This window comes from Grus americana, chromosome 8 (genome assembly GCF_028858705.1).
Source record: "Grus americana isolate bGruAme1 chromosome 8, bGruAme1.mat, whole genome shotgun sequence".
NCBI lineage: Eukaryota > Metazoa > Chordata > Aves > Gruiformes > Gruidae > Grus > Grus americana.
This window is the reverse complement of record NC_072859.1, coordinates 24,417,420-24,436,791: the sequence shown is the minus strand read 5'-3', so window position 1 is coordinate 24,436,791 and position 19,372 is coordinate 24,417,420. Positions and strand designations below refer to the sequence as shown.

The window sequence follows — 19,372 nt, the reverse complement described above, 5'->3', positions numbered from 1 at the left end:
CACCCGTGCTGCCCCAGGGCTGGGCAAGCTGGGGGGGGGCTCTGCCCCCCAGCTGGAGGTGGCAAGCAAGGCTGCCCCCCCAACTCTGGATGCTGAAACCATCTCATGGTTACCCCCCCTAACCGAACCCACAAAACCCGCAAACTTTTGAAACTTTTATTAAATACAAAAACCCCGGTCTCTACGACCGAACGCTGCATTCAACGTACGCTCAAAAAAAGGGTCAGACATTCAAATGTACAAAAGTCGCCGGTGTCCCCCCGCCCCCGGCCCTGGCCTGCTGCCCGGCTCCTGGCCCCACTGCTCCCAGCCCCCCATGGGGGGTGGGGGGTGCCGGGGCTCCAAGTCCCATGGAGGGACAGGGGGTGCCCACCCTGCACGACCTTGGCCTCTCCTGCCTGCAGTCCCCCTGCCCCAGGCCTGGAGGGGGGGAAGCCAGAGAAGGGGGAGACCCCAATGGCCCCCAAACTGCCAATGGGGCACCTGCTGCTGGAGGGAGCTGTGGAGCAGCCCCCCCACTCACCAAGAGGGGCTGGGGGGGTGTCAAATGAGCCCCATACCCCCCAAAGCAGGGAGGGCAGGCGCAGGCAGGGGCTGCACACGCACACAGCATCTGCCTTTGGGGAGGGGGGGGGGCGGGATATAGTCACCACCCCCCAGCCCTGGGGAAACTGAGGCACGGCGAGGGGCGTTTGCTAACCAGAGGTCTCTGTTTGGCAGAGCTGAGACGGGGCCCGGCTCTAAGCACCAGACTAAAGCAGAGGAAGACAGCGAGCCATGTCTGTGTGCCCAGCAGCGTGGGCAGCGCCCAGCTGGGGCAGCAACCTCGCCCTGATCCTACCTGCTCGGGGGGGCCCGGGCTGCTCCCACCCCCGGCATGGGCAGCAGCAGCTCCAGCGCTGGCGAAGGGGGAAGCCTGCACCCCGCTTCTCGTAGCGCTGGCAGGGAGCCCCCCAGCTCTCCCAGAGCAGCGGGATCTCACCCTCCCCACCCAGGGTGCAGGCAGGAGCTGGCATGGCCAGGAGGCTCCTCACCAGGGCTGGCGCTGCCCCCTCCCTCTGTGCCAGGAGCTGCACGTTGGGCAGCCGGGCTCGTCCGCCGACACACCGAGTATGGGGCGGGGGTCCTGCAAACACACTCGTGGGAATAGGGGGGGACAGAGAAATCCTGGGGACTGAGGGGCAGGCTGGAGGGGCAGCCGTCTCCGGAAGGCAGCAGAGTAGGCAGAAAACATCCCCATCCAGTCCTGGCTCTCGAGCCGGGGCAAAACTCGACGTGCCCAGCCAGCTCGGACACAGAGCCGGCTCCCGGCGGCTCTGCTGGCGGCGCAAGCACTAGCCCCGGGCCAGGCGGGGGGGCGGCCTGCCGATCTCCACCGTGATGTTGGTGTACATGGGCTGGCGCGAGACCTCCACCAGCCGGTACTGCAGCGAGCTGATCCCGTCCCGCTTCATCGTCATTTTGGTGTTCTGGATCTTGGTGAATCTGGTGCAAATGGGAGTGGGATGAGGCAGGAGGGAAGTGGGGGGTGGTGCCAGCTGTACCTGACCTCCACGGGGGTGAGCAGAGCAGGGGAGCTGGCAGCCAGAGGCAGCCCAGCGATTGCCCAGCATCCCGGCTGCCCTGGCCCCTGCGTCTCACTCACCTCTGCGGGTTGGGCTCGTTGTGTTTGTCACGTTCGTGCTTGATCATGCGGTACCTCCCGATGCGGATGTCGGGCCTCGACACCTTCATGCCATTCAGGGAGATACTGGGGGTTGGGACCAGAGGGGGATCAGCGCGTGGGCACCAGGGTGGGACGTTCCCTGGCCCAGAGACCTCCGGGGTCAGCCCGCGGCCCAGATAAACTCATCCCTGCTTAAACGGGGCGGTGCCAAGCCAAGCTGAGCAAAGCCACGCCACGGCTGGGCCAGTGCCACGATCCAGGGTGCCGCATCCCTCATGGCAGAGTGTGCCCAAAGCACCCGCACCGCTCCCGCCCGACGACCTCCGGCTCCACAGGCTGGCAGCTGCAGTCAGCCCGCCGTGCTGCTTACATTCTCCAAATGCCAGTGCCCGGCCCTGCCCTTGCGCCCCCCCCCACGTTAAGGGCTGACTGAAGCTCTCCCAGAGCTCCACACGCTGCTTGTTCCCCACCCCGAGCCCACCTTGGATGGGAACTGCAACTGTGCCACCGTGCCCGTGGCGCCTGCAAGGGCTGTTTTGCTCGCCCGGCCATTATAGGGTGGTTGTGCCCCACCGGTCACACGCTGCTCCCCCGGGCAGGAGATGAGGCGGGAGCCATCGGGCTCCAGCACCCAACGCAGGGTGTGTGCGGGGGATTCGGCTGCGGCTCTGCATGCGGCTGTGCTGCGGCCTGCCGGCTGCCGGCAGAAATGCCTGTTCGGCTGCTGCGTGGCCGCCACTGAGACGCTTCCAAGTTTTACATCCCAGCCCCGGACACTTCCAAGTTTAGCATCCCGGCCCCAGCCTGGAGCGGAGCCCGCAGGCATGCTGCCCCACTGGCGCAGCTCACACCGCAGCGGGAGGGGGCAGGGCCCCACCACGCTGGGGGCAGTTTAGCCACAAGGAAGGCACGTGGCTGCCCCATGGCCCCCCAACACCCTGGGAGGGGCCAGTTTGATCCCTGAGGGCCACCAGCTCTCAAGTTGGAGGGTAATTAAATCCCTCCCTGCCACGTGGCATGCCCTGTGCATGTTCCCTGCAAACCCAGGAGCGCTGGTGCTGGTGAGGATGCCAGTTCGGTGCTCGGTGGGGAGCCCCAGCACACCGCAACCAGCTGGCGCTGGCAAGGGGTTGGCACCTACCGGTTAAAGATGTCATCGTCCTCTCCTCCCCAGCCCCAGTACTCGTTGGGAAAGCCATTGATCTTCAGGAACTGGGACTTGCTCAGCCCAGAAACACCACCGAAGTAGCCAGCGTAGGGCAGCCTGCAGGGTGACAGCAAACAGGTCAGCCCCCAGGGACAGGCAGCGATGGGGGTCAGCCCCATGGGGACACCCAGGGACAAGCACCAGCCCTCCCCTGTGTCACCCTCCCACCCAGGGCTCTGCGCCCTCTCCCATCCCACTTCCTTAATTTGAACCAGTGACCCCACGCCTGCCCCAGGCGACCACTGAGGTCGGTGGCCCCGGCGTCATCCCAGCCCTGCCCAGGGAAACACCCCAACCCTGCAGAGCACCCACCTGAACCCAAACTTGTCCATGCCAACAGCAAAGTGCCGCGGCTGCTCGTAACAGCGATAGAGGTTGCGGTCGTCCATGGGGATGAGGTCCACGTCACTGAAGATGAAGCAATCGTACTCCTCATCGTCCTTGAGGGCCTCCAGGAACCCCACATTGAGCAGCTTGGCCCGGTTGAAGGTGTCCTCGCCGAACTGCAGGGAGGAGCTCAGCAACGCTCGCTTGCCCACCCTGGCCCTGTCAACCCCTGGCCCCTACCTCCCTCACCTGGTTGATGATGTAGATGCCGTAAGCCACCTTCTGCCGGCGCAGGATGGGGTGCAGGTAGTGCAGCCAGTACTTGAGGTGGTGTTCGCGGTGCCGGAACGGGATGAGGATGGCCACCTTCTGCCGGGGCAGGCAGTCCGGGGGGGTGTACTTGCCACCCTGGCGCACATCGGGGTTCTCCCGCTGCACCCGCTCCATGCTCATGGGAGAGCTGAACTCGATGAGCAGGCGCCCGACTGCAAGAGGGAGGGCAGGGTGATGCCCGCAGGACGGGACACAGCCCGGGTCATGGTCACCCGCTGCTCCCAGCCAGGCCGGTGGAGCAAGCAGCGAGCAGGACCTGCAAGGGGGACTGGCACTACTGAGGGCAGAGGATGCCCAAAACTTTTCCCAAACAGGGGCAGAGAGACTGGACAAGCTGCTGACAAAACCTGAAACAGCTGTCCTGGTACCAGTTCTAGGCTGGGGTTTCTCCACTGCTCCACCGCTGGGACCACTGGGAAGCCATGCGCAGGACCCAGGGGATGGAGATGCCACCCACAAGCCCCACACTCAGAGCCAGAGCCCGACTACCCCCGGCGCTCACCCCGCACGTCTCACCTAAGCCGGGAGGTGTCTCCTGGCAGGGCTGCAAGGGCTTCTCGGTGGCAGACTGGTTGGTGCTGGGCTTGGCGCTGGGAGATGGGGCCTCAGCACCGGCTGGCCCATAGCTGGGGACGGTGCTGTTGGGGCGGGAGGAGTTGGAGAAGGGGTGGGCACGCGAGGCGTTCCTGGCATTGAAGCGGCTGAAGAAGTCCAGGTGCTGCGCGTAGACGTCGAAGTAGAGGATCATGATGATGACGAAGTGGAGCAGGCAGAGCAGCAGCACGGCCTTGCAAATCCTTTCCAGGGTCACCCCCAAGAGCAGCCTGGTCATCTTCTGGGCGCGGGCAGGCGGACATGTGCACTCAGTGGGGCAGGGGGGCGGCTCCAGCCACGGTTCTGATCCTGCCGAGATAGCCCATGCTCAGGAAACCACCACAGTGAGCCCCCAACCCCAGCCCAAATGGCAGCAGGAGCAGCACAGGCCTGATGAGAAGGTGATGGGCTCACAGGCTGGTATGCCAGAGAGCGCCCTGGGGGGATGCAGCATTTGGACCCCTGCTTTGAAGGCACAGCCATGAAGACATGAGAGGTCTCCAGACCCATGCAGTAAGTCTCCTCCCCGCTTTCAAAGTCCAAGACCAGGCCAGACCCACTCCCCGTCCCCGTCACCTCTAAGCAGGGGACTGGGATACCACCAAGGGTGCTGCAAAGAGCCTCCATGGAAGCTGGGCCCTCGGAGGTCACGTTCTCCCAAAATGCGGCCAGTCTGGGGTGGCCTAAGGGCACCATGGGTGCCCCCACCAGCAAACCCTTTCCGAGGCACCCCATTTCCCTCCTCCCCATCCCCCCCCCGTATTGCAGCCCAGCAGCAGCACCGAAGCAGGGCCAGCAGCAAGCGCCATGCTGGCGGGGGCCCTCCTTGGGGTGCTCAGCGGGGTGAGCAGCTGCACGACAGACATTGAGCCAAGCGGGATGTCCCAGCCCCCGGGGCAGGGGTCCCTGCTGCATCCAGGGGTTCCAGCTTACAGCCAGTGGCGCAGGTCCTCTCTCCTCGTGCTGCCGGTGGTGAGGCCCCTGGGGCGCTGGGAGCCGCTGGGAGCCAGGGTCCCCTTATCTCCCACATGACACCTGGAGCTGGGCCAGAGCCCTGCTGGGAAGCCAGCCGGGAGCGTCACCAGACAGCCCCAGCCAAGCCAAACCGTCCGGCCCTTCCCAGTCCCACCACTGCCGGGGCTCGGGCTGCAGCACGGCTGCGCACCCCAGGTCCCAGCCCGCGTCCCTGCTCTCAGGGAAGTTGCTAGGACAGGGCAAGGCAATGGCGAGGGACAGGCATGGGGGCTCGCAACACCCTGGGGACCCTGGGACAGGCCAGTGCCACTGCAGGAACCCCGGCAGGCGGGGAGCTGCGGCAGGACCCCCCAGCAGGAGCGCAGCTAGGACCTGAACGTGCTGGCAACCAGCCCAGGGCCTGGGCCAGCCCACCGGCAACTGCCAGCCCAGGCCGGTGGGGCCCCCCGGGGAGCTGCGGAGCACCCAGCCGGCTAGGAACAGGGATCAGAGGGGAGGTGCGAAGCAGGACTCCCACCCAACCCCGCTCTGGCTGCCCTGTCCCAGCCACAGGCTGACCCCAACAGGCAGCGGGGTGCTGGCAGGAACCCACTGCAGGCAGGGAGGTAATGGAAAAGGCTCAGAGCCCAATGCCCCACCTGTGTCCACACTCTCCACAGGACGCAGGGCAGGGTCCCCATGCCAGGACCCCAACCCCACAGCCAGGTTTGTTCTAGAAAGTCACCCCCTGGAGAAAAGCTGGGTTTGTCGTTATCTCCCAAACCTTCTCATGGTCACAGCGCCCTGTCACTGAGCACAGCCCTTAATGTAGGGACCTGCCTGCCCCCGGCGCCTGCCAGAAACCCTCCCCAAAACCCAAAAACCCTCACAGCAGGCAGCACATGGAGTGGTGGCGTCTCAACAGCCAGGCAGGGAGGTGTTAGGGAAAAATAAGAGCAGGTTTTAGGGACCCTTTAGTGGGGTGGTCCAAGAGGTGAGTGGAGTGTGATGCTCGATGGGAACAAAAGCGAAGCACTCCATCGAACGGTGGCCATGGGATGCCACAAGCATGAGTGAGCTTAAAAACACCCACTAAGTGGGGGGCTATGATATACAATGTTTTCCCCCCTATACTGCAACGTCGTTACAAGGTGTAAGAGGCCAAAAGCAACCTGGGGGTTGAGGAGCTGGTCCCCAGGGATTCATGCTGGTGTGGTGCGTGCCATGGGGCTGGTGATGCTCGTTTTGGAGGGGATGCTCATCCCCTTGGGCTCCATCCTTCTTCCCGCAGGACATCCCTGGGCCAGGAGAAGGGAGGTGCCAAAGGTGGCACCGGGGCCATCGGCTCCCCCCGCGCCTCCCTCCTCCCAGCCAAAAGCGAGGTGAAGGGGAACATTCAGCACAACCAACCCCCCCCCTAAATTTTTCCCAGTCCCCGACACGCACAAAAACTTATTAAAAAACGAGAAACAACCTCAAAAAGAGGCTTTTTCCCGAGCCGGGGCGGTGCCACCCATAAGTGACCGGGATCGCATCCCCCGGGTCGCATCCCGGGCCTCCCCCACCCGGCCAGGCCTGTCCGCGCCGCTCCACTCACCGCGGCCTCGGGGCTGCCGCGCCGCCCCGGCGCCGGTCAGCGGCCCCCGCCGCCGCCTCCTCCTCCTCCTCTTCCTCCTCCAGCCCCGGCCGCCGGCCCGCGGGCTCCCATGCCCGGGGCTGCGGGGGGGCCCTGCCGGCCGGGCCGCCGCACAACCGAGAGCCGCAGGGAGACGGGGCCGCGCCCGCACGCCGGCTCCGCCCGCCGCCGCACCGGGCGGGGCCGCCGCCGCCGACCGCCCCGCGCTCCGGGACCGCGCTGCCGCCGGGCGAGGGAAGCCCCGCCGGGACCGGGACTCCGCGGATGCGGACCCCACCCCCCCCCCCGGGATGCTCGATGCCCCCCGCCCCCCACCCCCCCCGCTCCGCCCCGAAATGCTCGGCCCTTGGCCCCCAGCCCGGCACCAGGACCCTCCACGCACCCCCGGGGACACAGGGACAGGGTCTCTCAGTGTTTCGTTCTCCCTTCCTTCCTGCTGCGTTTTTGGCAACGTGGGACGCAGCGCTTTCACCGACCCACCCAGGACAACTCCCACGTTCCTGAGTGTTGGTGCTGGCTCAGCTCCCATCGCAACCTATTTGTGGCTCCTTCCCCCCTCCTCCCCCCTTCCCATGTTTCTCGGTGTTTCCTAGCAATATCACTCTCCCTACCACAATGGCATCACCGAAAGATCTTGGGCTGGTCTCACCGAGAGTTCAGCCCACCACGAATAATTTTTGTGCTGTCCCCAGCCCTTCCCTTCTTGCCAGCCACCCCACGGCATTTGTGCCCATTTTGAGCAGCCCCTGCCCTCCAAGGGCTCTCCTCATGCCCTGTGTGAGGGCTCCCTTCAGAAGACAACCTTACAGCAGAGATCAGAGCAGCACCCAAACAGCCCAGCCCTGCTCCACCCCTGCAAGCAAGCTCAGCTGAAATCCAACCAATTTCTGCCTCCAGCTCCTGGTTCGGTTCTTCAGCATGTGGCATTTCCCCTGTGAGTACTTACATGTGGTCACCAAATCATCTTTCAACTCCCGCTGCTGCTGCTCCTAAATGAGACGAGGTGCAAGATGCTGGAGCCCCAATTAAGCATTTTTCCTCCATGCTTGAGCAGCAGGTATTTAGCACACCCAAGTACAAAGTCCTAGAACTCAAGTGCACGCACCTAAAACAAGGGACTGCAGGGCATGCTTATGTCACCTCCACCAGCTGCAGGAGGGGGAGCTGCGGGCCACAAGACCATCCCTAGTGGGTCTCACGTCCTTACAAGTGGCCCGTGGGCAAGTCCAGAGCCCATTGCCTGGCCAAAGCTGTGATACACAGAGGCAGGGTTTGGAGGGCAGAAAAGCACCTCGCAGAGGGAGACTTCTGACAGCGGATGGATTTCTATCAAGCCAAGGCAGGGCAGGACAAGGTGACACCCATCGCTGAAAGACAAGTGGGCGAGTCTTTCAAGACAGTTGTTAACCTGGAACAAGCTTCTCTTATGCCAGCACAGGTTCTCTGACCTCAGGCATCTCTTCCTGAAGACAGCCCCACGACTTTGGCACAGGTCTGACAGGAGCCCAGGGGCTCAGGCATCTCTGGCCCACAGCGGCAGTGGCAACGCCAGGGGATGGGGGTACAGCCCTCACACAGGACAGGCAAAACTCTAGTCACACCGGACACCCTTTCTTGTGAGCAGGCAGGGCCCAGCTTGTGTCCCCCTGCTGTTACGTGGGGCACACAGAGTTCCTGTCACAGCCTCCAGCCTCAGAGCAGCCAGCACAGTTGGCAGGATGGTTTGCCCCAGCAGTCTTCCCATACTCCAGGCTGAGACAGTGCTGTCCCAAAATGCACAGGACAATGGGAAGCAGAGCTGAGATGAGGAGCAGAGCTGGGAAACCAGCAGAGCTCAGAGAGGCTGTGCAGAGGCAGCTGCTCTAGTACCAAGGGCAAAAATAAGCAGGCATGAATGCTTCCCCTGGCTCCAGCAGCCCCACTGCTGCCCCAGCCTGTTACATCCAGCTGGGAAGAGAGATGGGCAGCTCCAGGTGTGCATCTGCTCTGACACAGCACTAACAGCACCAGGAACACCTATGAAGGTGTACTGGCAGCACAGCAGAATGAGGGCCTTGTGCCGGATACAGCAGACTGCAGAAGCATCAGCTCCAGGCTCTCTGCAGAGCTGAGGCAGGACCTTGTTCTTCCCTTCCCCCAAGCAGCAGAAGAGCTGCAGGCCCAGCTGTCCCCAGCCGGCTTCCCCACGCCGCATTTACTGCGGCCAGGGAGAGGGAAGCAGAGCCAGCACAAAGCATCCCCACCCCTGGGACCTCTGCCAGGGCCCCCCAGGATGGAGAGGCACTGCAGACTGGAGAGCCCCAGCACCCAGCAGGACTTGCCCAGGCAGCAGCAACCAGCCAGTGGCCACACCAGGGAGCTGCTGGCTGGAGGACAGCCTTGGAAGGGGCAAAAGCTTTGCTCCTCTGCCCTTCTGGTGCTCCTCAGCTGCACAATGGTGCTACGGACACCGTGTACACTCCCTCTAGGCTAAACTACCTGGATGGGAGCCAAAAGACCCAAACCAGCTTGTGCTTGCACCTCCAGCATGCCTCGTGTGAGGCGGTGCCAGTGCTGGTAGGAGCTGCCTGCTGCCTGCTCTGGCAGCCTCCTACCTGCTCTGGGTAGCAAAGCAGAGCTCTGTGTTCCCACAGCCCAGAGAGGGCAGCCTCTTGCAGGCTGAGTAGGCAGCAGGGTTAACCCCACACAGGGAGGACCCCACCAGGCTCCTGGAGCCAGGCAGGGACTTTGCCAGAGGCACAGAGGGGAATCTCCGAGCAGGGCGTCAGCCCAAATCAGCGCCTGCTCCCTGTAAGCCTCCCCAGCACACGCAGAGCAGAGGAAGAGCTGCATCCTTGGACAAGAACCATATTTATTTCACGGACACAGAATTGCACTGGTGGTTTGATTCTACACACACCGGGGACACGCAGCAGCAGGGCCCCATGGGCTGGTCCAAGCCGCTGGGGGCAGAATTCACACAGAGAAATTTGTTTCTTCCAAGGGGCCAATCGATCGGTGGGACGGGGCTCTACACAGCCAGGCTCCCGCTCCTGCCGCCAGGCAGCTCCCGCCCCAGTCAAGGATAGAAACATTAAATAAATATATACAGCACCTCTTGGGGCGGGCTGGAACAGGCTGGGTGGGACAGAGCTCAGTTGCCCATTTTTACTTTAGATGTCTAGAAAGAAAGAAAAGAGGTTAGGCCGTGCCCCACAAACCCCAGCCCAGCACCCCAGTCCCACCCAAGCACCCCAGGACCATCCAGAAGCTGCAGAGAACTCATCAGCCCCACTGGTAAGACACAAGCATCACAGGGCACACCCAAGGTGACACCTTTGGTGACAGTTGCTCAGAGGAGCCATCAAGAGTTCACTCTGCTGCAAACAGGCACGGTATACTGTGGGGAGAGCTGTGCTGCCCCAAACCTCACGAGCAGCCTCCCCATCCCAATGCAGATGATTGTGCTGGAGCCCAGTTGTGTCTCTCCAGAGCTGAAGAGCACCCAGGGTGGCAGGCACCTTGTGCTCACATAAGCCTGGTGGCCCTAGGAGGTAAGTACCTGCAGGATAGCAACGATGACTCCAAACAGCCCTATGGCACTGCCAAAGATCTCCACGATCAGTATCTTGACGAAGAGGCTGGCATTCTGGGCATCAGCCAGGGCAGCCCCGCTGCCCACGATGCCCACGCAGACCCCACAGAAGAGATTGCATAACCCCACGGTCAGGCCAGCCCCAAACATGGAGAAACCTGTGAGAGAGGAACGCTGCAAGAGCAGGGGGTAACTCCCTTCTACCTGCACCCAGGGCACACTGCAGCAGCTCTGCCTTGAGGTGACAGAAGACCCAGAGCTGCCAAGCACCAGCAGCATCCTCCTCTTTGGGGAGCAGGACTGCTCCAGGGTGTGCCCTTGCTCCTGCAGTCTACTGCCACCCGAGGGAGGAGCAGTGCTGCTGCTGGGCAGCACAGCCCAGCTGGGTGCAGGAAGGCCTCAAGAAAGTAACTAAAAAGCCACTTTTTGGCAGAAAAGTCACACGTTCTTCAAACACTCGAAGCAGCAATGGGCCAGTCAGAAGGTAGCAGTCAGGGGGTGGGAATACTCAGCAATGGCACCAGGGACCGAGCAGTCCTTACCTGCATGGTAGTTCCTGGCTCCAATCGCCTCTGGGGTGACTGCAGAGAAAGGCTGAGAGAAAGCACAGGGCCTGGGTTAGTGGCAAGTCCGTGGTCTCTGGGAGAGGTACCTGTCCCCGATATGGCATGAGGCAGCCACATTTTGGCCAGAACTGGTCCCTGACTCCACGTCACTGGGCAGCTTCATGACACCTGCCTTGTGTGTGCTCCCCCAACCCACTCCTCAGTGTGGACAAGGGCCAGACCACCAGTCCAGGGGCTCCCAGAGCCACAACAGTGTCCAAAGTCCCCAGAGGACCACTGCTCACAACACTGGCCCATGCTCAGCTGCCCACCCCCACCGTGGCCCCAAGGCTGGCACAGGGCCGGCAGGGCAACCCAAGTCCTCCCATACCTCAGCCATGTTACTGATGACAATTGCCATGATGATCCCGTAGATAGCCACAGCCTCGCAGAAAATGATACTGTGGGAGAAAGGCAAAGTCTGAGCACAGTGTCCCAGGCTCTGCCCCACCCTGGGCAGCCCCCGTCACTTCATGTCCAGCGAGCCAACAGCCAGACCCTTCCACAGCCATATCTGAGCCTGCCCCACTGCTGCCAAGGGCAGAAAGGCAGCCCAGCCTACCCGCTGCTTTCCTCTCAAACAAGGGGGAGCTGCCAAACACAAAGGCTGGGTGCTGGTTGTGCTGGGCCACCCAAGTAAGCTATGATGGTCCTGTGGGAAGCAGGCCTAAGGAGCCCTGCCCTCCACCAGCCCCCTTCTGCTCCTTTCGGGGAAGGGCTGTGGAAGGTCCCACCAGGGGAATCCTGCCTGGGGCAGGAAGTGTGATCTCAGGGTGTTTGTTTTGAACACACTGGGCTCATTCACTGCCTGATATCACACAGTGACTCTTCAAAGCAGCACCCTGGCTCCTTTAGGGCTCTTTGTTTTGAAAGCAAACAGCATCAGCAGCTCAGCAAGGAACAGTCTGCCAGCAGCACCCAGCTAGAGATAGGACAGGAGTGTCTGCACAGGCTGGGACCTGCCCCACTCAGGCGTGACACGAGCACTAACCCCAGGTCTGTGCTTACCTGACCAGGTTCTTGGTTTTGATCCGAGGGGCTTTGACTCCACCACCGATGATGCTGGAGCCCGTGATGTAAATCCCCCTGTGGCAGACAAGGATGGTTGGTGGAGAGTCTGGCACTCGCAGAAGGATTCAAGAGGGAAACCAGGATCTTCCAGCTGAGCAAAGAATCGGGCATGCAGCTGGGGGACACTGCAGACTTGGCCTGTCCACCCCCAGGGTACAAGTGGTCCCAAGCTCCACCACCTACACCAGCAGAACTGCTGGGGCACAAGAGCCACCACTGCGCAGCCTGGGCTCAGCGGTACAGCTTCCAGAGAGCCAGCAACATCCCTGCCTCTCCACTGCCATTGCAGCCTGCAAGGTGGTCTGCCCAGACCCCCCAGGAGCCCAGCAACCTGGCCTCACTGCTGCAGTGACGTACACAGTCCCACACCCCTGCACATACACGTTGTTCTGTCCCTGTCCTGCCGCAGAGAAACCGCAGTGTATACACAACTACTGAGGTGGAACAGCATGAACCTGCTGAAGAACCAGATCCACTCACCAGGCAGCTCCCACCACGGACAGGGAGATGGCCAGGCCAATGCCCAGGTTGGACCACATGAAGGGTGAGGTCTCCGTCAGGAACCTGGAGAGGAAGAAGTGCTCCAAGTTAGCACACAGGCTGAGCCCCACTAGTCATGGTGCACAGCCTCAAAACGGGTACCCCCCACAGGATCATGCAGCCCAAGATGGGTTGGGCACTGCCAGACAGTGGGACACAAGAGCTTGTCTCTGCCAGCCAGCAACCCAGGACCCTCATCTGCATGGACCGAGTTCTTCCTCCCAAACCCTCGCTGCAAAGGGGAAGCTTGGGCTGGGAGAGGTGGTGGGAAGGGCAGTGATGGCTGTACCAGGACCCTGTATAGAGCCAGCAACGCATACACATGGGCTGCATCTATCCTGCCTTAAGGGTAGCAGAGGCCCTGCTCACCATAGCTCTTGCTCCCCTGCGATGCAGCGACCACTGCCCATTGCTCGGAAGCAAGTCCGCTGTTCCCTGTGGAGTGCCACACCACCCACCTCCTCACACAGCCCTCAGGATGCCGGTATTTACAGGGAACTCACCAGGCCACATCGAAGCGGAAGCCTAGGTCAAATATTGTGTAGCAGATCCCTAGAAAGCAAGAGCAACATGGGAACCTTCAGAGAGGCACCAGCTACTAGCCCAGCACTGCTGTTTCCTCCCCGACCTACAAAGCCTTGGGTCAGAGGCCCAGGGGCACGGCACCACACACAGGAGGGTTACTAGGAAAACCGGCTCAGGCATGCAGAGCTGTGGGGCAGGGTGCCCCCTGCTCCCTCAGAGTGCTGCCCCAGTAATCCCAGCACTCCCACATCAGTGCAGGACAGAAAAAGTCCAGACCTGCCATACTCCCAAACCCCATCCCAGTCTTTGCCCAGAAGGGGATCACGGTGGTTGTCACACCCATTCTCTGTTCCCTGACCCTGCTGAGTGCCCACAGGTCATGCTGGGCTACAGGGGCTCAAGGGCAACCCACAGCCCTGTGCCCCAGCACGGGCTCCATCTGCATCACCCAACAGCTCAGCTCCGCTGGAGAGCCATGGCACCAGGTGACCAGCTGTGAGCTCCTCTCTCTCACAGGGAAGGTGAGAGGACCAAGGCTGTGCCTGACTGACCATCACATGCTGCTCCATCACCTGCTCCCCAGGAGCCAGTCAACACCAGAAGCTGCAGCTGCCCTCCAGCACCCCCCATTCAAAGGCTGTGGACGTTCAAGACGTGGCTGCTGTCCTCAGTGTTTCCCCCAGGGTTAATCACTCCCAGAGAAATTTGTACTCCAACACAGGCAGTAGACACCAAAGTGCCACCCTGAGAAACCCAGAACAGCACTTCCTTTCCAGGGAGGGATTGCAAGGACAGCTTGCCCTACTATACCGAGAGTGCTCCTCTCCTGTGCTGAATGGCATCCAGGAGTCACACTCAGCAGCCCCACGCAACCCAAGCACAAGCAGAAGTGCTCACACCGAAACCCTGCCTTGCTCTGAGCTCGTGAGCAGGAAACATGGCTGCAGACCAGAAGAGACACTTGCTTTTTGCACGGCTCATGACACATGGCTGGAAAAGAGAGGGCAACCTGGCCCTAAGGAACAGATAAGTGCAGGCAATGTGGCACTGTCTGTTCCACACCAGATAAAGAGGGTGAAGGGACAGCTCTACCATTGCTGACTAGAGCCAGTGGCTGTGTGACACCAATCCCACGTACGGCCGGGAAAAGAGGAAACAGGAGACTTCTGAAATGCTTAAAAGTAGCAGAGGTCACTGCATGCATCCCACTGCTCCCTTCCCCCTAGAGTTGCAGCCTGGACGCAGGGGGTGATGGCAAGCCATAGATGTGCCCGGCAGCAATACAGGGGCAGGACCATGTGCCCCAGGTTGGAGGAGCCCTTCCCTGCCCATGGCCAAGACCTCATGAGAACAACTCATCCCATGGGAAGACCTCAACACTGCAGCGTAGGGAGACCTGCTGGCCTCACAGCAGGGCTGTCCCCACCATCCCTGTGTGCCAAACCTCTCCACACGCAACTCAGGGCTCAGCGCACCAGGAGAACATACAGGCACTGCCAGGCAAGTCAGCCCTGAAATGGGAAGTGGTAATGCTTGTCACTCCTCCCACAGGCAGAATCGGGGTGCCCCCCTTCCCTGCAGTGCCACACACGGAATGGTGCCACCACAGCCAGGGAGTGCAGAGGGAGGCTGCACACCAGTCCACACCACCTGTCGACCTTCAGGGATGATCTCTACGGTGCTGGGCCTGGCCAGTCTATGACTTGTGTTTTGGCTTTGCTGCATGGCTGGCAGAGCAGAAACTGAACCCAGCCAGCCCCAGCTGCCTCCACCTGCCAGGAGCGGTAAAGAAGAGCTACAGGCAGCTCAGGGCAAATCCTCAGGGCACCTTCCATCTCTTCAAGAGCAGGTGTAGCCTTAGAATCATGTACAAAAGAAATAGGGTGAAAGAAGCTTTCCTGTGAGCTCTGGCTTCCAGCCCTGCAGCCAGGAGGACAGAAAATAGCCGGGGCAGCACCAGAGCACCAAAGCACAGCTCAGGACAAGGAGGAAAAGCACAAAGAGGCACCACCGCAACACTGTGCGGAGCAAGACCACTTCCTGCTTGTGCCTTCCCGAAAAAGGGATTGCAACAGGGCAGGGGAAGTTAAGAGCATCTGGGCTCAGCTTGTTGAGATTTTCCGGCAGTCTCAAGTTCACAGCGTGCATCTGCGCTGGTGCGAGCCGCATGATTCAGAGAGGCCAGTAAGGCAGCCCTGGACCCAGCCCTGGGTTCACCAGGCCCTGGAAACACGAGGGAGTGAGACACCCTTCACATCTCACTCAGTCTCTCCCCTCACCCAAACACTGAGGCAGGAGCCAAGATCTCTCCAGCCTCTGCCTGGCTTGTGGTCACTTCACCCTGTGCTGAAAGAGGAAATAACCAGCAGCTCCAGCACAAAGTCTTCCCACTACCCCCTGGGCATTATATCCATCCTCAGTGCTGCTGAGCCCAAGACCATCAGCAGCAGGGCCTGGGCTGCCACAAGCTGCAACACAACCACGCACTAGCTCTGCAGTCATCCAAACTTGCATGTTCCCTTATGCTGTCACAGCCTGACAAAGCAGGAGGGCGATTTCCTCTGTCCCAGAGACATCAACTGGCACCTGCCTTTACCTCCCCTGATCGGCCAAATCCAAACACAACCCTTGGCTGGCACCAGCACCTTTCTGCTCTCACACACACAGAGAAGCAAATCAACTGCTCAAGCCGGACAGACTCCGAGCTGAAAGCTGCACATCCAACAGCAGCTGACAGTTACACGGCACCGCTGGGGGTCCAAGCCCTCTGACAGAGCAGCTCAAAGCACCCACGGGGCGATGCCCAGGCTGAGGAGCCCCACAGCACTGCCCCCGGTGCCGCGGCAGGCCACGGGCCAGCCCTCCTGCCTCTGCCTGACAGCAGCTCAGCCAGCTGGGGACCGACAACGCTGCACCCCCCACCCTCCTCTTCCACACCACAGCAACCCCCCTCAGCGTCTCTCCGGAGCAGCCACAGGGACACAAACCAGAGCTATTGCCGCAGTCTCTCCTCACGCCCAGAGCCCCCTCCTGCCCCACGGCCCAGCCCCACAGCCCGGCCCTCTCTGCCTCACGGCCCGGTACTTTCCGTGACCCACCGCCCCCTCTGCCTCACGGCCCGGTACTTTCCGTGACCCACCGCCCCCTCTGCCTCACGGCCCGGTACTTTCCGTGATCCACCGCCCCCTCTGCCTCACGGCCCGGTACTTTCCGTGACCCACCGCCCCCTCTGCCTCACGGCCCGGTACTTTCCGTGACCCACCGCCCCCCAGCCCCCGGCCCGGCGCTGACCGACGCCCAGCAGCGTGGTCCAGAAGGCGAGGCCCAGCCCCGAGTACAGCAGCGCGAGCCCCGTCATGGCTGCGGCGCGGGACGGAGCGGAGCCAAGCGGAGCGGCTGGGCACGACCGCGTCACCTGACCCAGGCAGAACACGTGAGCGGAACCGCAGCGCCCGAGCGGAAAGCGAGTGACGCCACCGCTTCCACAGAGCCCGCTTATTGGCTGCCCGGCCTGACAGCCGCGCGAAAACTACATAGACCAGAATGCATCGCGAGCGCGCCTCTTTCTATTGGCTGTCCTTCTCCTCTCCGCCCTGCCGTGAAGGGCGATAGGCCCCGCTCCCTCAGAGGCGGGACTTCCGTGAACGGGAAGGGCGGTGCCGAGTTCTCATTGGTTGTCTCCGTGCCTCAGCCCGGAAGCGGACTCAGGGGCCCCGCGTGGCGGGCCTGACTCCCGGCCCCGCAGCGCCATGGCAACGGCCTTCAGCAGCGACGGGGAGGCCGCGCTGCGGCGGGAGCTGGGCCCGGCGGCGGCGGCGGCGGCGGCGCCGCGGGAGGACCTCGATGGCTTCTACGAGATGGGCCGGGCCGCCGCCTTCGTGCAGGGCGGCGGGTTCCGCAAGGTGAGCGGGGCCGGGGTTGGAGCGGGGTCGGGGGCTGCGGGCCGCCCGTCCCCGGTGCCTCACGGCCTGTCCCCCCCCAGGTCGCCCTCCAGTTCCCCGACGAGCTCCTGGCGGACGCGGCAGCGGTGGCGGCCCGGATGGAGGCGGCGACTGGGGCCGAGATGTACGTCCTGGGAGACACCACGTACGGCAGGTCGGTGCGGGGCCGTGGGGTGTATCCCGTGGGTCCTCCGCGGGCAGGAACGGGGCTGCTCGTCCCCGGCCTGGCAGGGCCGAGGGCTGGAGCTGCCGGGCTGGGGACAGCGGTGCCAGGGAGGAGGAAGAGCTCCGTGGTGCGGAGCCCGTCTGATACCGGGTCCTCCCCGCAGCTGCTGCGTGGACGAAGTGGCCGCCGAGCACGCGGGTGCCGAGGCGGTGCTGCACTACGGCCCGGCCTGCCTCAGCCCCAGCAGAAAGCTCCCGGTGCTGCACATCTTCGGGCGGCAGCCCCTGGACATCGAGCGTTGTGCAGAGGCCTTTCGGGAGCTCTACCCCGACCGGCAGAGCCATGTGGTGGTGCTGAGCGACGTAGTTTATGCCCATGCGATGGGTGAGTGCTCCGGGACAGGGAGGGGGGGGTCTCTGGTCCTGCTCTGAGCTGTACAGAGCTGCTAGGGGGAGAGGCAGCAGCAGGCAGGCAGTCCCCAGGCACTGTCAGCCTTGATTTCTGCCCTCTCCTCTCCCCTAATCTGCTAGCCCACCTTCTGCGGGTCAGGTCTGTGGCTATGTTTCGTTCTCACTCCTCTCTCCTTCAGGTGAGCTGGAGCAGCAGTTATGCCCCGAGTACCCCAATATCGTTTTCTCCAGGGTGGTGTGCGGGGACCCTCCTGGCCCCGCGCTGCCCGGGGAGGTGCGGCAGTTTGGTCGCCAGTTCCTGGTGGAGGCGCCGGGAGGGCTGCAGGACTGTGCCATGTTCTATGTGGGAGCTGAAGGCTTGGCTCTCACCAGCTTCATGCTGACCTGGAACTGCTGCCCCTTCAGCTCCTTCAACCCTGCCACTGGCTGTGGCCGCCGCGAGACCCTTAACGTCAACCGGGCCCTGATGCGACGCCTCTACCTGGTGGAGCGAACCCGGGATGCACAGGTGGTGGGCATCCTGGTGGGCACCCTCGGCGTGGCGGGCTACCTGGCGGTGCTGCAGCACCTCCGCAAGCTTCTGCAACGGGCCGGCAAGCGCAGCTACACACTGGCTGTGGGGAAGCCAAACCCTGCCAAGCTGGCCAACTTCCTGGAGGTGGACATCTTTGTCCTGGTGGCCTGTGCTCAGAACTCGCTGCTGGACTCCAGCGACTTCTACCGGCCCATTGTGACCCCCTACGAGCTGGAGCTGGCCTGTAACCCAGCCCGCGAATGGACAGGGAACTACTTCACTGACTTCCGAGACCTGCTGCCAGGTAGCAGCTGGAAATCAGCTGCCCAGCACCTTCCTAGGGCATGTCCTGCCCTGCTCCCCTGCCTGGGTTGCCCCGGCTCTGTGCCAGCTGGAGGGTAGACACGAGCACCAGGCTAACATTACCATTTCCCGGCAGGTGCCTGTGCGCACATTGGGCTCCCACCGGCTGTCCCTGCAGCAGAGGCTGTTCCCGACATCTCGCTGATCACGGGAGAGATGCGTGCTGCCCACCTCCATGACCCCCCGGCTACCCAGCTGCCCCCCAGCACCGCTCTGGCCTGCAGGGACCAGACTCGGGCCCTCGCGGAGATCAGCCCTGCTGGTTCGTGATTTGGTTTCGTGGTGGGGCTGAGCCCTGGTGCAGGGCCAGTGCCCCCTCCCTGCTCCCGGTAACAATTCCGTTTCTCTCTCCTCCCAGCCTCCTTCCTGGAATCCCGCAGCTGGCGGGGCCTGGAGCAGCGGCTGGGGCAGACGCCCATCTCCAAGGCTGTGCAGGGCCGACGAGGGATTGCCATTGCCTATGAGGATGAGGGGCACGAGCAACCCTGATTCAGCAGCAGCATCAGCAGGAGCAGGAGGCGTGCGGGGGCCCAGGTGTTGCCTGCCACTGGGTGTCAGACCTGTGAGGGTCTCACAAGGGTCCGGACCTACCACCAGCTGGCCCCGCACTGGATGCGGCCTTGGGTCAGTACTGCGGTGGGAGAGCAGGAGTTGCGTGCATGTTTGGGGATGCCTGCAGCACCCGTGGGCTCATGGCCAGGGCAGCAGCAGGGCCAGGGCGGGCACTTGGCCCAGACCCAGCCTCCAAGGGCAACCCAGTCCAGGGCAGCTTTGGCCCTACACAGAAAGGTCACAGCTTCACATGAGCCGACAGCACCAGGACTTGGCTGATGTGGGCTACTGCTGCTAACTAAAGCTGAACTGAAAAGGACTTGTGAGTGAATTGTCTTCTAGAGTAAAACGTGGGCTGAGGAAGTACGGACAGGGATGATACCAGGCGCCCCAG

The 19,372-nt window shown here is 62.5% G+C and overlaps 3 protein-coding genes across 5 annotated transcripts; 1 reads left to right on the top strand and 2 right to left on the bottom strand.

Moving 5' to 3' along the window:
- Nucleotides 1–142: 142 nt before the first annotated feature.
- On the bottom strand, nt 143–7,118 carry B4GALT2 (beta-1,4-galactosyltransferase 2). Of its 3 annotated transcripts, none has more exons than XM_054833113.1 (7): nt 7,100–7,118; nt 4,050–4,436; nt 3,450–3,685; nt 3,186–3,376; nt 2,808–2,930; nt 1,646–1,750; nt 143–1,485 (listed from the first exon to the last, which is right to left on the bottom strand). In XM_054833113.1, exons 2-7 carry the CDS (start codon nt 4,363–4,365, stop codon nt 1,335–1,337), a joined length of 1,122 nt encoding a protein of 373 aa, XP_054689088.1. In that variant the 5' UTR covers nt 4,366–4,436; nt 7,100–7,118; the 3' UTR covers nt 143–1,334. The 3 variants fall into 3 exon arrangements, with proteins under 3 accessions (XP_054689088.1, XP_054689089.1, XP_054689086.1); XM_054833114.1 differs by lacking the exon at nt 7,100–7,118 and adding an exon at nt 6,679–6,888; XM_054833111.1 differs by lacking the exon at nt 7,100–7,118 and adding an exon at nt 5,061–5,208.
- Nucleotides 7,119–9,548: 2,430 nt separating this feature from the next.
- On the bottom strand, nt 9,549–16,481 carry ATP6V0B (ATPase H+ transporting V0 subunit b). Its single transcript, XM_054834208.1, has 8 exons — nt 16,324–16,481; nt 13,011–13,059; nt 12,448–12,531; nt 11,905–11,982; nt 11,228–11,297; nt 10,834–10,885; nt 10,259–10,449; nt 9,549–9,877 (listed from the first exon to the last, which is right to left on the bottom strand). Exons 1-8 carry the CDS (start codon nt 16,388–16,390, stop codon nt 9,851–9,853), a joined length of 618 nt encoding a protein of 205 aa, XP_054690183.1. The 5' UTR covers nt 16,391–16,481; the 3' UTR covers nt 9,549–9,850.
- Nucleotides 16,482–16,730: 249 nt separating this feature from the next.
- Nucleotides 16,731–19,297, top strand: DPH2 (diphthamide biosynthesis 2). Its single transcript, XM_054833549.1, has 6 exons — nt 16,731–16,934; nt 17,015–17,127; nt 17,303–17,523; nt 17,729–18,367; nt 18,503–18,688; nt 18,785–19,297. The coding sequence occupies exons 1-6, from the start codon at nt 16,782–16,784 to the stop codon at nt 18,913–18,915; spliced, it is 1,443 nt and encodes a 480-aa protein (XP_054689524.1). The 5' UTR covers nt 16,731–16,781; the 3' UTR covers nt 18,916–19,297.
- Nucleotides 19,298–19,372: the final 75 nt, after the last annotated feature.

Excerpts from the sequence above, each read along its gene's own strand:
- DPH2 (XM_054833549.1), top strand. The coding sequence starts at position 16,782 with ATGGCAACGGCCTTCAGCAGCGACGGGGAGGCCGCGCTGCGGCGGGAG. Across the intron at positions 16,935-17,014 it reads AGGGCGGCGGGTTCCGCAAG|GTCGCCCTCCAGTTCCCCGA; the intron begins GTGAGCGGGGCC and ends GTCCCCCCCCAG. Across the intron at positions 18,368-18,502 it reads CTTCCGAGACCTGCTGCCAG|GTGCCTGTGCGCACATTGGG; the intron begins GTAGCAGCTGGA and ends ATTTCCCGGCAG.
- ATP6V0B (XM_054834208.1), bottom strand. The coding sequence starts at position 16,390 with ATGACGGGGCTCGCGCTGCTGTACTCGGGGCTGGGCCTCGCCTTCTGG. Across the intron at positions 13,060-16,323 it reads GACCACGCTGCTGGGCGTCG|GGATCTGCTACACAATATTT; the intron begins GTCAGCGCCGGG and ends CTTGCTTTCTAG. Across the intron at positions 12,532-13,010 it reads TTCCGCTTCGATGTGGCCTG|GTTCCTGACGGAGACCTCAC; the intron begins GTGAGTTCCCTG and ends CTTCCTCTCCAG.
- B4GALT2 (XM_054833113.1), bottom strand. The coding sequence starts at position 4,365 with ATGACCAGGCTGCTCTTGGGGGTGACCCTGGAAAGGATTTGCAAGGCC. Across the intron at positions 3,377-3,449 it reads GCATCTACATCATCAACCAG|TTCGGCGAGGACACCTTCAA; the intron begins GTGAGGGAGGTA and ends TCCTCCCTGCAG. Across the intron at positions 1,751-2,807 it reads GACGATGACATCTTTAACCG|TATCTCCCTGAATGGCATGA; the intron begins GTAGGTGCCAAC and ends CCCAACCCCCAG.